This window comes from Adiantum capillus-veneris, chromosome 7 (genome assembly GCF_014529385.1).
Source record: "Adiantum capillus-veneris isolate H3 chromosome 7, ASM1452938v2, whole genome shotgun sequence".
Taxonomy (NCBI): Eukaryota; Viridiplantae; Streptophyta; class Polypodiopsida; order Polypodiales; family Pteridaceae; genus Adiantum; species Adiantum capillus-veneris.
Window position 1 is genome coordinate 166,903,629 of NC_140937.1, and position 13,964 is coordinate 166,917,592.

General features: G+C 41.8%; 1 protein-coding gene across 5 annotated transcripts in view; it reads right to left on the reverse strand.

The window, feature by feature from the left end:
• Positions 1–13,964, reverse strand: part of LOC147454998 (phosphoglucosamine mutase family protein) — a 164,924-nt gene that overhangs the window by 116,974 nt on the left and 33,986 nt on the right. For all 5 annotated transcript variants that reach the window (XM_086516853.1, XM_086516852.1, XM_086516855.1 and 2 more), the window contains one exon: positions 10,113–10,296. In XM_086516853.1, the coding sequence (XP_086372979.1) occupies positions 10,113–10,296 (184 nt within the window). The remainder of the gene's footprint in view (positions 1–10,112; positions 10,297–13,964) is intronic.

A 13,964-nucleotide genomic window follows, 5' to 3' on the forward strand; every position in this document is an offset into this window, starting at 1 on the left:
TTGAGAAGGAACGACAAGACTTTTTGCAAGCTCAAGCTTATCGTTTCTCTAAAGGCTTACCAAGAGACTTACCTCATCAACGTCCCTAAAGACCATACCATTGATTTGATTCCCGACAGCACACCATCAAACCAGCCACCTTACAGAGTTAGCAGAGCCCAAAACGAGGAGATTATGAGCGAAGTGAAAGAGATTCTAGAGAAGGGTCACATTCAGCCCAGTACATCACCTTACTCTTTGCCAGTGTTGTTAGTCTTGAAGAAAGATAGATCTTGGGATGTGCATTGACTGTAGGGCTCTCAACAAAATCACCATCAAGAGCAGGTTTCCAATACCCAGGATCGATAATATACTGAACAGGCTACAAGGTTCTACATGTTTCAATAGAATCAACTTGAAAAGTGGCTATCATCAGATTAGGATCGCTCATGGAGATGTATACAAGGCTGCATTCAGGACGTCCTTTGGATTGTACGAGTATTTGGTGATGACTTTCCGTCTCACAAATGCTCCTGCAACATTCAATAAGATCAAGGACAAGAATGTTCACGAGTATAGGCCATTTGTGGACACCTTTTTCGACGACATCATCGTATTCTCCAAGAGTGAGGCAGAGCACCGACACCATTTGTTACAGGTTTTCCAAGCACTGTGGCAACATCGATTGGTGGTAAATGGGAAGAAGAGCAAGTTTTTCTTGCCAGAGATCCACTTTTTGGGACACATTGTCTCTACAGAGGGTGTCAAAATGGGCCAAGGTTGAGACCATTCGAGATTGGTCAAATCTGAAGAATGTTCACGAAGTTCATAGCTTTTTGGGTTTGTGCTCTTACTATCGGCGGTTCATTCAAAAGTTTGCGTAGATTGCTCCTCCTTTGCATGTTTTGGCACACAAAGGGGTTCCTTTTACCTCTGAACCATATGAGATTCAAGCCTTCAAGACTCTCAAAGAAAGTTGACAATTGGTCCAGTGTTGGTGTTACCAGACTTGCAAAAACCACTTTAAGTTTATTGTGATTCTTGTGGTCGCAATCTGGGAGCGGCCTTAATGCAGGAGGGCCATGTTATAGCTTATGAGAGCATAATGTTTCCATGACCAGAACCGGTTGCATAGATTTATGAGAAAGAACTTTTGGCAATCATCCACGCTCTTACTTTATGTCGACACTTTTTACTCGGAGCCGATTGTACAGTGTTCACCAAACACCAAAGTTTGCGAGACTTTTTGTCTCAGAAGCAACTTTCGGACAAGGAGATGCGGTGGGCAAACATTTTGTTGCAATTTCATTTTCAGATCGTGTGATCGTCCACGCAGACAAGGGAAAACGTGGTAGCCGACGCATTATCTCGCAAGTCACTGATTTTGGCTATATCGGCGATTCATCATCATAGCTTCGTGGAATAAGGTTTTGACAAAGTGCCATTGTCCACCTCTTTTGGGCCATCGAGACATAGACACCACCTTAAAAGGTGTCGAGTGGTTCTTGTATTGGCCAAGGCTCAAAATGGATGTGGACAAGTATGTTCGCAGTTGTTTAGTATGCCAAAAGGTCAAGTTTGACAGGCATAAGGCACCAGGTCTTTTGCAATCTTTACCTGTACCTAGCCGACTATGGGAAAGTACAGCAATGGACTTCATTTTTTATCTTCCCAAGACTCAGAGTGGGAATGATGGCATTTGGACAATCATCGACAGATTTAGCAAATAGGCTCATTTTGTTTCGATCAAGAAGACAATTAAACCAGATCATTTGGCTAAATTGTTTGTCTCGCAGATTTTTCGACCACATAGTATACTTGAATCTATAGTTTTAGATAGAGATCCCTGCTTTAGCAGTTTGTTTTGGAGGGCAATCTGGGAGAATATTAGTACGCGGCTACAATTCTCGTCCTCTTTCCACCCACAAACAGATGGGCAATCAGAGATAGCAAATTCAGTGGTTTTGGACTTGTTAAAGTCATACATCTCGGATCAGAAGGCTCAGCCTCGGTGGAGTTAGCCTACAACAACATGGTACATACGCCTACGTGCAAGGCAGCATTTGAGATTATCGAGAGTGTTAATAAGGTTCCACCTATTCTAAGCACCAAAGATAGAATTTTTGAAGCAAATCACTACATTCAAGATCTGGACACTGCTTTTATTAAGGTGTGTGAGGCTCTCCAGAAGACTCAAGCACGGCATAAGAAAGCAACAGACAAACATCAGCATGACTTGCAGCTGAAGGAAGATGATTGGGTGCTTTTATGATTTGAGAAGGCACGCCTATAGAAACGAAAGGGTAATGAGTGACTTTTCCCAAAGTTGAATATGCAATACTCTGGCCCTTTCCAGATTCAGGAGAAGATAAATGATGTATCCGTCACACTGAAAATGCCAGATACTTGGAAGATTCACAATGCATTTCATGCGAGTCTATTGAGACCTTTCAAAGGTGAAGTGTCAATGGACAGGGAGCCAGAGGAGCGGCCCAAAGTTGAAGAGACAGAAGAGATTCTCATTCCAAAACAGGCCCTGGCCCACAAGGACAGGAAAATATACTGACACGTGGATCTTTAGTCAAGTTCAAGAACTACCCGGCTTTGGATGCAAAATGGATGGAGGAGGAGGACCTAGCAGATACTCCTCGGATTTTAGAGCTTTACCTTGAAGCTTTTGGTCTAGCACTGACTATTCCAAGAGTTACCGATGAATTAGCAGGTTGAATCTGGTGCAATGAGGATTGCACAAGAGGGGAGTTACGCTGCTCCTTTGTCATAGGTTACCTAGATGAAATAAAGTCACTAATTTCTTTGCAAATTTCAAGGATACTGACAGGCTGACACTATTATGTTGAATGACTTAATGTAAAGAAGTACTGTAAAATGGAAATTCCTAGAATGAATCTGACAATCTGTACATGTCCTCTTTCATGTGTGTAATGTTTGAGTGCATGTTTTGAAAGAAGAAATGACTGCAAAATTTTTGTCTTGCTCAACTGAGGGGTGATGTGGATATGATAGTAACAAGGTTTAGTCTATCAAGACACCTGTCAGAGATCAGCGCGGTCTGGGTGCAATTGTTAAATAAGTTATAATGATGATTCTCATAAAAGATCTCGACGGAAATAGTGATGTGAATGTTCAGTGACTGTCATCATCGTGCAAGTGCTAGATATGTGTGGTCTAGTGCGTCGGTACTTAGAGTCAGTGTCTGTTGAACTAGTTTTTGTCCTATGTCTGTTTTTGCAGGCGTAATCGAGGGCGATTACAATTCTTTCAAGAGGGGGTATGTCACAAAGTGATGACGTCGATGACCTAAAGGCCGGACTCTAGACAAAGGGGAGTCAAAACCCTAGTGAAATATAAAGAAGAAGTTTTACCAACTTTCAAGTCTTGCCAAGGGGCCTATTTTTAACACTAGAATGGTAACCTAACAGGACATAAAAGTGTCCTTTCAGGGTTTTGGGAAAAAATTCCAAAACCATAGTAGATCCACTCATTTTGAAAAATCCTTTCATGAGCTTATAGTTCAATAACTACTACATATGGAAAAAATGAGAAACTTGTAATTTTTCTCATCCCTTGGTAACTACAAGCCTCCAAAGTTGATGGACCAGTGCATTTTGCCCAAAACAGCAATTTCTTACGGTTGATTGCATATAAATAAGAGTGGGGATTTTTGTAGAACATGAGATAAAATGCCCCGTTAACTTCAATGGGTTGGTGACCAAAACATATGGTTGCTTTTACCTCACTAATTTTTTTTTGGGCAAAAAAAATAGGTACAAAAAAGTTGCATTTTTGCCATTCTGCGGACCTATCATCAAAGTTTCTATAGTCACGCTCAATACAGATACTATATACATGTTTTCTTTGTTTCCTTTGGGCCTTTGGATTCAAAAGGATCCATGGAGCATGTCAAAAGGATAATGGATCTCTTACAATTGGAACCTTGGGGGCAATGATAAAGTGCTAAATACAGCAAACATGAAAAAACTGGGTTTAGCATTATGACCTCTAGAAACTCATAGAAACTACTCAATATCTGCCAAGTTTGTAGTCTATGATTAGATATGGTTACTACCTACAAAATACACACAATTGGCCTAAGAAAATAGCAATATTGAGAAAGTTATACTTGCTACTCTAAAATGTATTGCATTCTTCAGCAATCAAAAAACTCAACCATCATCATATACTATGCTATATAGCATATTAGGTCCCCCAAAACTCAAGGAAGATTACCTTTATGTTATACATTACACTTACACAATCAAAATGGAATTTGGATATCAAGAAAGCCAACAAAAAATCATAAAAGTGCTAATTTTGACCAAAAAAACAGGATTATGCAATTCTTGTAAATTGGTCATAACTTTCAATTTTAACACTTAGCTCTCCCTACAAGCATCAAAACATGTTGAAAACTATGAAGGCCTAACCTCTAGCCATCTAAACCTCACAAACATGAAGTTTATAGTGGTATAGTTGCCAAAAATTGAAAAAAAACAAAAAACAGGACCCGTTTTTTCACACAGTTTAGGTTCAAAAATGTTGTGCAAGAGTAAGGTTAATGGTGAGATCGATACTAAAAAAAAAAATGCTAAGTTTTTTTCAGCTCATAAGGCAACTTTGTGGATATATAGCACCTAGAAATTCATTTTCATACTCTTCAAATAATTCAAGCAAAATGGTCACTTAACAGGACACAAAAGTGTCCAAGGACATAAAAGTGTCCTGTTACCATTCTAGTATTAAAGGCCAATTTTCCCAACTTATGGGACCCTGTCCGATGGGGCCCAAGGGGACACAAGACATTAGAATAAAAGCACGAGACCCTACTTCCGTAAAGACTATTGACGTGGCACAGAGTACGGATTTATGCGATTTGCGACAGATTGATGACGTGGCACAACGTACAGACCCCCATGATTTGCGGCGCGTTTTCCGACAGCTTGCAGAGATAGCTTTTGGGGCAAGATGCTTTTGGATTTGATACTATTCATGTATTGCTTTTGACCAGGGGCCTTTATAAGAATTGCCAAGGCCTCTCTCCCGCAGATTAGCCTGGCAGCACTACTAAGAGAAGAGGATCCTCGGACATTGTACTCTGTGAAGCATAATAATAAAGAAATACCGAGAAGGGGCAGCAGTCTTTGGGGCCAGTCTCTCTGGGCGCGGAACTCCATCGTGCCGTGTCGTCTCTCTAAGTTTTGTTCAGTTCTTTCAGTTTTCTTACATGTGTTGCATTAGATCTTCGGCTTGGAGTGTCCAAGTCTATTACAGATAGTGCATCCAAGGGTTCCGACGAAGCAAGGGAATATACTTGATGGTTCATTACAGGATTCCAAAGATTGAGGTGTCAATGGACAAGGGAGGCCAACAAGGCTACCAACAAGTCATAAGACATAGAACAAAACAAAGGGTAAGCTAGGTCCACTGAATAATTTGGTCAAGAGTACTTTTTGGCCCTCAATGCAAAGTGGATGGAGGAGGAAAACATTGCAAATTCTCTTCAAAGAGAGTTGTACCTTGAAGCTTTTGGATTATTAGCAGTGTCTATGCCAAAAGTTACTGATAAATCAGCACGTTGAATCTCGTGTGGTGCGGACTGCGCACAAGAGAAGAGCCACTCCACTCCTTTGTCACAAATTGCCTAGATTGAATAAAGTCACTAATTTCACCTTGAGATTTTAGGGATACTGACGGGCTGACAATATTTTACAGAATGACTTTCTGAAAATATGTGCACTTGATTGAAAATTTCCTTAATTGAACTAAAGACATGTGCTCTTTCATGTGTGTATTGTTGGAGACATGTAAAGAAAGATGAAATGTCTCCAGCATTTTGTCTGATGAATGATTTGAATTTAGTGCATCTAGACATCTGTTAGAGATCAGCGAGATTTGGATGTGATGGCTAAGTGAATGTGAATTGAATGAGATTCTAGTGCATCAAGATGTCTATCTTGATGAGATAATTGGATACTCTTGTGAGTGCATCAAGAGTTCTGGATGTAATGAGATGGCTAGATTGAATGATTGAAACAAAGTGTTCAGTGTGAACTAAGTATGTGATTTTGTGAGTTGTATGCTATGTGGATGTCATGTCTTGTGGAGATGGTCATGGGCATGGTTTGCTTGATTGAAATGTGAAAACAAAGGATATGAATATGATAGTAACAAGATATGGTAAATCAAGACATCTGTGAGAAGATCGGCGCAGTCTAGATGTGATTGCTAAATGGTTACAATGATCATGATCTATATCTGAGACCCTACAGAAATGTGATTGATCTGTGATTGATGTCTTTGTATAAGTGCTGGATTGGTGGAGTCTAGTGCATGTGCCATGGATACATAGGGTCAGTCTCTACTGAAGAAAGTTTCTCTCCTTTGGCTATTTTGGAGGGCCATTATGTCACAAATTGCTGATGTGTCAAGCCACTGAAGAACGGAGCCAACCTGTAGATCCCAGCCAAGGGGCCACCCTAGGAAGCAGCAGCAGCAAAGAAGTTTTACCAACTTGCAAAGTCTTGCCAAATGCCCTATTTTTTAAGAAGAGTTCCCACCAACTTACGGGACCACCTCCAAAGGGGCCCAAGGGCTTAGAGCTAAATAAAAGAAATCAGCACACACAAAAGACTTGCGTGCCCAGCAAATGACATGGAAGCCTAAGGGGCGCCAAGGTTTGGGGCCAGTGCTCTCTCGGGATGGAACTCCGCCACTCCCCGTCTCGTGTGTTGTGCATCTCTTTCAATTCACTTGTTATTTGAAGTGCTTAAAGGTGTTCAGTCTGTTCTTTTCTGTTGGCATGTGGTGCCCGTCTCGTGATAGATAACAATTCTTTGGGGGGGGGGGGATGTCACAAAGTGATGACGTGGTATGCCCAACTAGAAGGAAACTGGCCGAGAGGACAAGAACTAAAGATGTTGTGGCTGAGAAGCCTAAAAAAGGGGATTAGGATTTTAAAATCCTAACCCTCAGAACTTGAAGAACTTACAAAGCACTGGCCGAGGGGCCTAAACCCTAAAACACAAAAGCTTGACGTCTGGGGTGATTTTTGTAAATTGCGCTGACATGCCACATGGCACAGCTATATGGATTTCCGCGATTTGCGCTCCTGATTTGGCAGTTTTTACGCAAGGATTTTGGAAGCAGATGCTTTTGAGGGCAGTGCTTTTGAACTTGATGCTCTTGGGGTTCTGCTCTTGGGCAACCCTTGTAAGTTTAGAAGTGCCCAAAGGGCCACTTTTCAGAGAGCATCTGGACACATAGTTTCGGAGAGAGTTGGACCCTCAGGGAGGAGCGCTAGTCTTTGGGGCCTGTGCGTTTTGGCTCGGAACTCTACCGTGCCATGTCGATTCTCCTCTCTCTCCCAATTTAAGTTCAATGATTTTGCAGTTTCTGTTCATATGTTGCTATTGATTTCTCGCTTGGAGTGTCCAAGCCTGTAACAAAAGTGATTTGCAGCAAGAGGGTTTCCACATAAGGAGACAAGCATAGAAAGTATGACCACTCTAAAAGCAATGATAACACTCATTATTCTCAAATAAGAATTCCCGTTGCAGTGGAGAGAGATGGAAGGCATGGAAAGTTGAGCAAAAACTTGCGGATAGGTTCTCATTTGCTTTGTATGTTGTAAGTTTTTGGTGCGTTTGGTCATGCCATTAATGCACTCAACCACTGTAATCCAGTAATCTTGGAGACTTCAATCTAATTGCCATTGCTGAAGACTACATCAAACTGCACAAGACATTGTAAAGCTTGATGGCGATCCTTAACTCCAAAGAAGGTATCAGACTTAACCACGGTGCCTCTATCCTTAAAAGGGTTAAGAACAGGTAAGCATGGATGGGTGTACATGAGAAATATGCCCTAGGGAAGCGATTGTAGTTGGGTAACTGTGCAGATGTATTGATGAGGCAGGCAACCAATCAAGGAAACTCAATTGATGGAGTTTCATTAGCCATGGTACTAAAAACTCCTCCCATAATGAAGAACATTGTAAAGATAGGTGGAATAGTAGCAAAAGTTGGAAGAAAAGATTTTGGATCTGGCATGATGGCAAGTCAAAGAGGCAGTAGGAACTGAAATAGGTGGAACTGGTGGTAATAAAATCGGTCAAAAGTCTGCTGCTAAGAGCCACTGGTTTGTCTGGAGAGAGTACAAGATATACGTCAAAAAGGCTCTGGAAAACATCTCCGTCCACTAATTGGGTGTATTGTTCCAAGGTAAGAGCGGTTTGCAGCTCTCGTATCGCATTGACCAGATGATCCTGATCCACAGAATTCGATGCAAGAACTTCATGTCAGTTACTTGGTTTCCTCCCGTTATGAAATTCTTCCATGGCTCCATATATTGTTAAAATGATCGCTTCTCTTGGGAGAACAGGAGAAGTGTTCAGCTCTAATACCTTCATAACTCTGCTACTGTTATAACTAGCTGGCACTGCTTTGACAGGCAGTATTGAACTAAATGAACTTGAGACATAGCTTGAAACTATAAAATATTGAACAAAAGAACAATTGCAAGAGACATGTGAGAGGAGAGTTCCTCTTAGAGATGACTGGCATCGAGCCATATACATGACTAGAAAGCAATCTCATCTAGCGCTAGTAGAGTTCAAGACCTACTAGCTCCATAGTATGTGTAAGAAATACTACACCCCTACCACCATTCGTTTGGTTTCACCATTGCAGATGTAATAAATAGTAGGTTAATATTGCATCAATCAGTTTAACTACGCAGAGTAATTTTCATTTGTATAGGTATCTATGTCATCCAGATCATTCAAAGAAGACATACATATCTTGTACACATCAAATTCCTCATTGGCCAGTTTGACCTATATGAATGCTAACGTAACTTTCTCCTCTTTCTCTCTTCTCTTTGTGGGGATTCCTCCTTGCAAACTATGATGATGTTTGACTTCTTATGTAACTCCCACCATTAATCACACTTTCCAGAAGCGTCATTCATCTTTGTGCTCTCCCAGTACGCATACAAAAATATGTACTCATAGATATTGAATCTGTTTAACCATCTTCAGCTAGTTATGTTGATTTTAAGTTGGCTCTGAGAAGATTTTTCTCATTCCACGATCCATTATTCCCACACGTTTTCACAATTTTGTGTGCATTGAGCACATATCTTAAGTGCTTACATGTTTTAAAATAAAATTATTGACAAACTTGAGTTGGATCCACACACACAGACTTGGCCCAGAACTTAGCAATAAACAAAACTTAAGGCCACAGGGCTTTGGTTGTTGACTATGTAATTGGACGGCTTGATTGGATGTTTTAGCCATACTTGTGTTCACAACGCTGACATGATACACCAGGCCATTTGAATCTGATACTTGGAAGTGAATCTCTCTGAGGCCATAAAATCAAGGTTCCCATCTACGAAAATGGTCAATATAAAAATTGTTCCACCATATTGAGAAAGTCTAAGCATTGATGTATGTTAACTGGGAAAAACGTTTGTTGCTTGATTCTTGGAAAAGGATACCTTACAAACCTTTCAATTGTACTACAGCAATCAACACCTTGACTATATGCAAAGAAGATTCGCATCAAACCAATTAAGTAAAGCTAACAAATAGTGTACTGACGGCTTGTTCCCATTAAGTATTTTCTTAACTTCCTCCACCCCCTACTTCAGTCTACCACCCATCTCTTGCGTGGTCTCCTTTCTGCTTCCTCCTAAAGTGTCTCCATCCATTGCTCATTGTCAACAATTCTGAAAATTTGGCACTTTTTCTTTAATCTGAAGGCCCTAGAGTTAATGATTGAATAGACCTCATCAAGGGCAAAATTTACCACACAATATTATGTAAATATTTTGTGGGATCATAACACCAAAACTGTCCCACAAAAACCTCTCTTACTCCCAGAGATACTCTGATTGCATATTCAGAGTAAATTCACGCCACAATGTTCACCAGCGCACTGGGGAAGAGGAGAGAAGCAGAAGCCAGATGTTTTATATTGACCTCGAAGACAGAGACTTCAATTTAGTCTTCCATAAACACTCACCAGCCTTCTGTGGTTGCATACAAGAACTAAGAAAATTAGAGAAACTTACAGTTAATATCTTTCAGAGGAAGAAATGCAAGAGTCAACCTGCAAGTTATCAGCTGATATACGTGAATCGTGACCAACAGATATCCTGAGTTGCTTTGAAGAATCACCCTTCTTTCTTTCAACCAACCAAACTGCAAACGCTTCTGCGATGGCTTCAGCTACTTTCTCAGTAAGGTTAACAGGCTCTCCCTCTACACCAGCTACAGCAACTCCTCTAATGTCACTGCAATCAACAACACACCCATTAAATACCCAATAACATGGTTAATAAGACGACATGTGAAATAGATTAGGTAAACGTCTCAACTTATCTCACTACACAGACACCTAATACACATGGTAAACATTATCATTGTAACCTAAAGATCTTGTGACTCATAAGAGCTAATTGAACACTTCATTTCCTTTTCCTTTTCTACACCCAAAAGGAATGTAAATGCTGATATATCTGATCTGTCCTGTAGGTCAACTTTGGCCTCTAAAAGACTCTCTTTCCAGCATTTTGGGGTTCTCAGTATTTTCTCTCTACCTCTCTCTAGCGCTTCCGCTATTGCAAGCTCTCTTCTCTCTCTAGAGTTTTGCTATTGGCAGCTCTCTCTCTCTCTCTCTCTCTCTCTCTCTCTCTCTCTCTCTCTCTCTCTCTCTCTCTCTCTCTCTCTCTCTCTCTCGTGCTACATATGCCACTCACTGTGTATTATGAGATACGAGGGCGCTTCCATTGCTTATTCAGGGAGGGTTTTGGACCCCTAGATAGAGTCATGAGGTATCAGGATCAGAGATGCCTTGGCTTAAATCTACTTGAGCTACATCGACATAGAGATAGTCTGCTGAGGAGACATGGAGTACGACAGTCATAGAGACAGATCACAGATTTCTTTGGATCGAGGGATCCAGGAGACCAACCACCAGCACGGAGTTGTACCCACATTCATACTAGAGGCACCCTCATTGACAGGGCGACTGAGCTCGGGAGATCGAGACGACCACGACCGAGACACAAGAGCACACTCCATCGACGGAGACTCCAGCAGAGGACCAGAGGCATTCTAGCACGACACCCAGAGTGTCATTGAGGGCCTATTCTACATTTCACATTTCACATTTCACACTTCATTTTTCATTTTTCATTTTTCACATTTTACATTCCATACTTTTTGTACTTGTACTTCAGACATTGTATTAGATTCACCACTTTGTATCTGATGGTCTCATAGGTCATTTTGGCCTTTTGAAGACGTTAATATATCATCTCTCTCTCTCTCTCTCTCTCTCTCTCTCTCTCTCTCTCTCTCTCTCTCTCTCTCTCTAGATTGTAGTAGTAGTAGTAGTATTTTGTTCCACTTCTAGTTCTTTTCTAGTTCTTTTGTACCCAGACATGGTATTAGATTCACTATTTTGTAACTGATTGGTCTCATAGGTCATTTTGGCCTTTTGAAGACGTTAATATAACATTTCATTTCATTTCATTTCTCTCTCTCTCTCTCCATAAGTAGTAGTAGTAGTAGTATTTTGTTCCACTTCTAGTTCTTTTCTAGTTCTTTTGTACACAGACATGGTATTAGATTCACTATTTTGTAACTGATTGGTCTCATAGGTCATTTTGGCCTTTTGAAGACGTTAATATAACATTTCATTTCATTTCATTTCTCTCTCTCTCTCTCTCTCTCTCTCTCTCTCTCTCTCTCTCTCTCTCTCTCTCTCTCTCTCTCCATAAGAACAGTTACTATATACTGAGTACAGAGAGACTTCTAGAGATGCTCACGAGAGCCCGTCTTCTAAAAGAAGTACAAACTGTGGATGATCAGTGGCAGGGCTGTATGTACATCAAGGAGGAAACTGAGAAGAATGATGAATAAACCACCGTGGAGGGGCATAATGCCACATGATCGTGCCTCTATCCATACTGAAAAGAACTGTAGTACGCGCCCATAGTCAAAGAAACAAATGTCGACTCCTCTCTGCTGCCCTAGAGAGGCCTGCTGAAGATTCCCATTGGCTGCGCAAGGTATGCAAAAGCTCATACCAAAATGCACCCAAAGTAGTGGTCACATGGGAAGGAAGACCACCTAGAACATGAGCACAGAAAGCCTTCCATATAGTCTACAATACTATGTTGCATATCGTAACAGACAGAATATCACAAGGCTGTATGTCAAACTCATGTACTAAAGCAGGCACCATGTCCAGTGTGCCCCGTCTGTATCCCAAGGCTGTCAGCAAAGATTGGAAGATCCCTCATACATGGTATGTGAGCCCGGATGTCGCAAAAGCCAAGTGACAGCCCCCCACGTCACAAAAACCTCCTGAATCCCAAGTCTATCAAAAAGGCAACAAACAGCACACCATACATAATGTGCATGTGGGCAAATCCAGAAACAATGGTGAAGCCTCTCCTCCACCTGTGTCGAACAACACTGACAAGCAGGATCATGTCATGCCCGAGCAGCCTACGTCCCAACCGAGAGACCTGCATGCGCTTGCATCCAGAGGAAATACGAAATACGACGGCTGACATGAAAGCTCCAAATGCAGGACCAATACTGATACATGAATGCATGAGAGAGCTTCTGCTCCAACCAATGTTGTAGCTTGGCGTGGCTGATAGTCTCGTGGCAAAGAATGATATCTCTGCCAATGCGGGCATCGTACTCAAAAAATGACGCCATCTCTCTCTCTCTCTCTCTCTCTCTCTCTCTCTCTCTCTCTCTCTCTCTCTCTCTCTCTCTCTCTCTCTCTCTCTCTCTCTCTCTCTCTCTCTCCCCTCGAAACCCTAATTCACACGTCAGAATTCAGATCCCAAAACCCTAAAAAGGTTGTGCGCAGGTGGTTGCTGTAGGCAGCTCGCGAAACCAGATCAGGCGCAGGCGCAGATTAGGGTTTACGTTGTTGCAGCCTGTAGGTACATAAAGAACAAGGAACAGATTAAGCATTCACAGAAAACAAAGCTTCAAGAAACAGTAGGCATTTTCAAATACAGATTACACATTTCTGAGAGACAAATGTATGCATAATTGAGGGACAAACAAGGATGCTTATGTATGCATAACTGAGGAAAAAAAAGTTTTCAGCTTTATTCTCATGTCATCCCCATCACCTATGGCAAGCAAACTCAAATATATGCTTCACTTTCGCCACTGAATCGGAAACGAAGGCATGGAGAAAAGAGATGGAGGATTTGGAGGAATGCGAAGATTATTTTCCTCCAAGAGAATGAAGAAAAGGGGAAGAGCTGAAAGGATGAGAAGGATCACCTCCTTCACAAGATTGCCACATTGGAGAGTAGCGTTTTGGATCTCCAAAAAGAGGGGGCGGAAACACGGTCAGAAAGCGGACTTGAAGAGGGAGAATGCGAGCCCTCTTTGAGGGAAGAAATTGACAACATCAAGGAGCAGGTAGAGTGTAGCGCAGATAGTGTGTCGTGCTCTCTACAGTGGGTGCTCCTCAGTGCAATGTGCGTGACAATCTCACTCAAAACAGACTGAAAACAAGAAACAATAGACAACAACTGAGCTCATAGAGACACAACAGCAGCAGTAGACCACAACAAATGACTTTGACTATCTCAAAGAACTGATACAGACTCTGGCGTGCCAGCACACTCAGCTCCAGCCCAGGACTCTCAGGTACAATGTGGTGTCGAGGCTCAGATGTGTAGGGATGGTGAAGACGTGCTGTGTGTATCAACTCACTACCCCTAGACGACGACGCTGGACCATATATCCAAAAGATGATCCACCAACGGCCCATAAATGTCAGCCACCTAAGCCAATCTCCAAAGTGAGTGGTGGTGGTGACCTGACCACGATGTCCACTAGACCACCGTCCGTATCCTGCCACGTGTCACTGCCTAGCCCAAAGAGTCTGTCCAGTGTGAACCAGACTAGACCCACT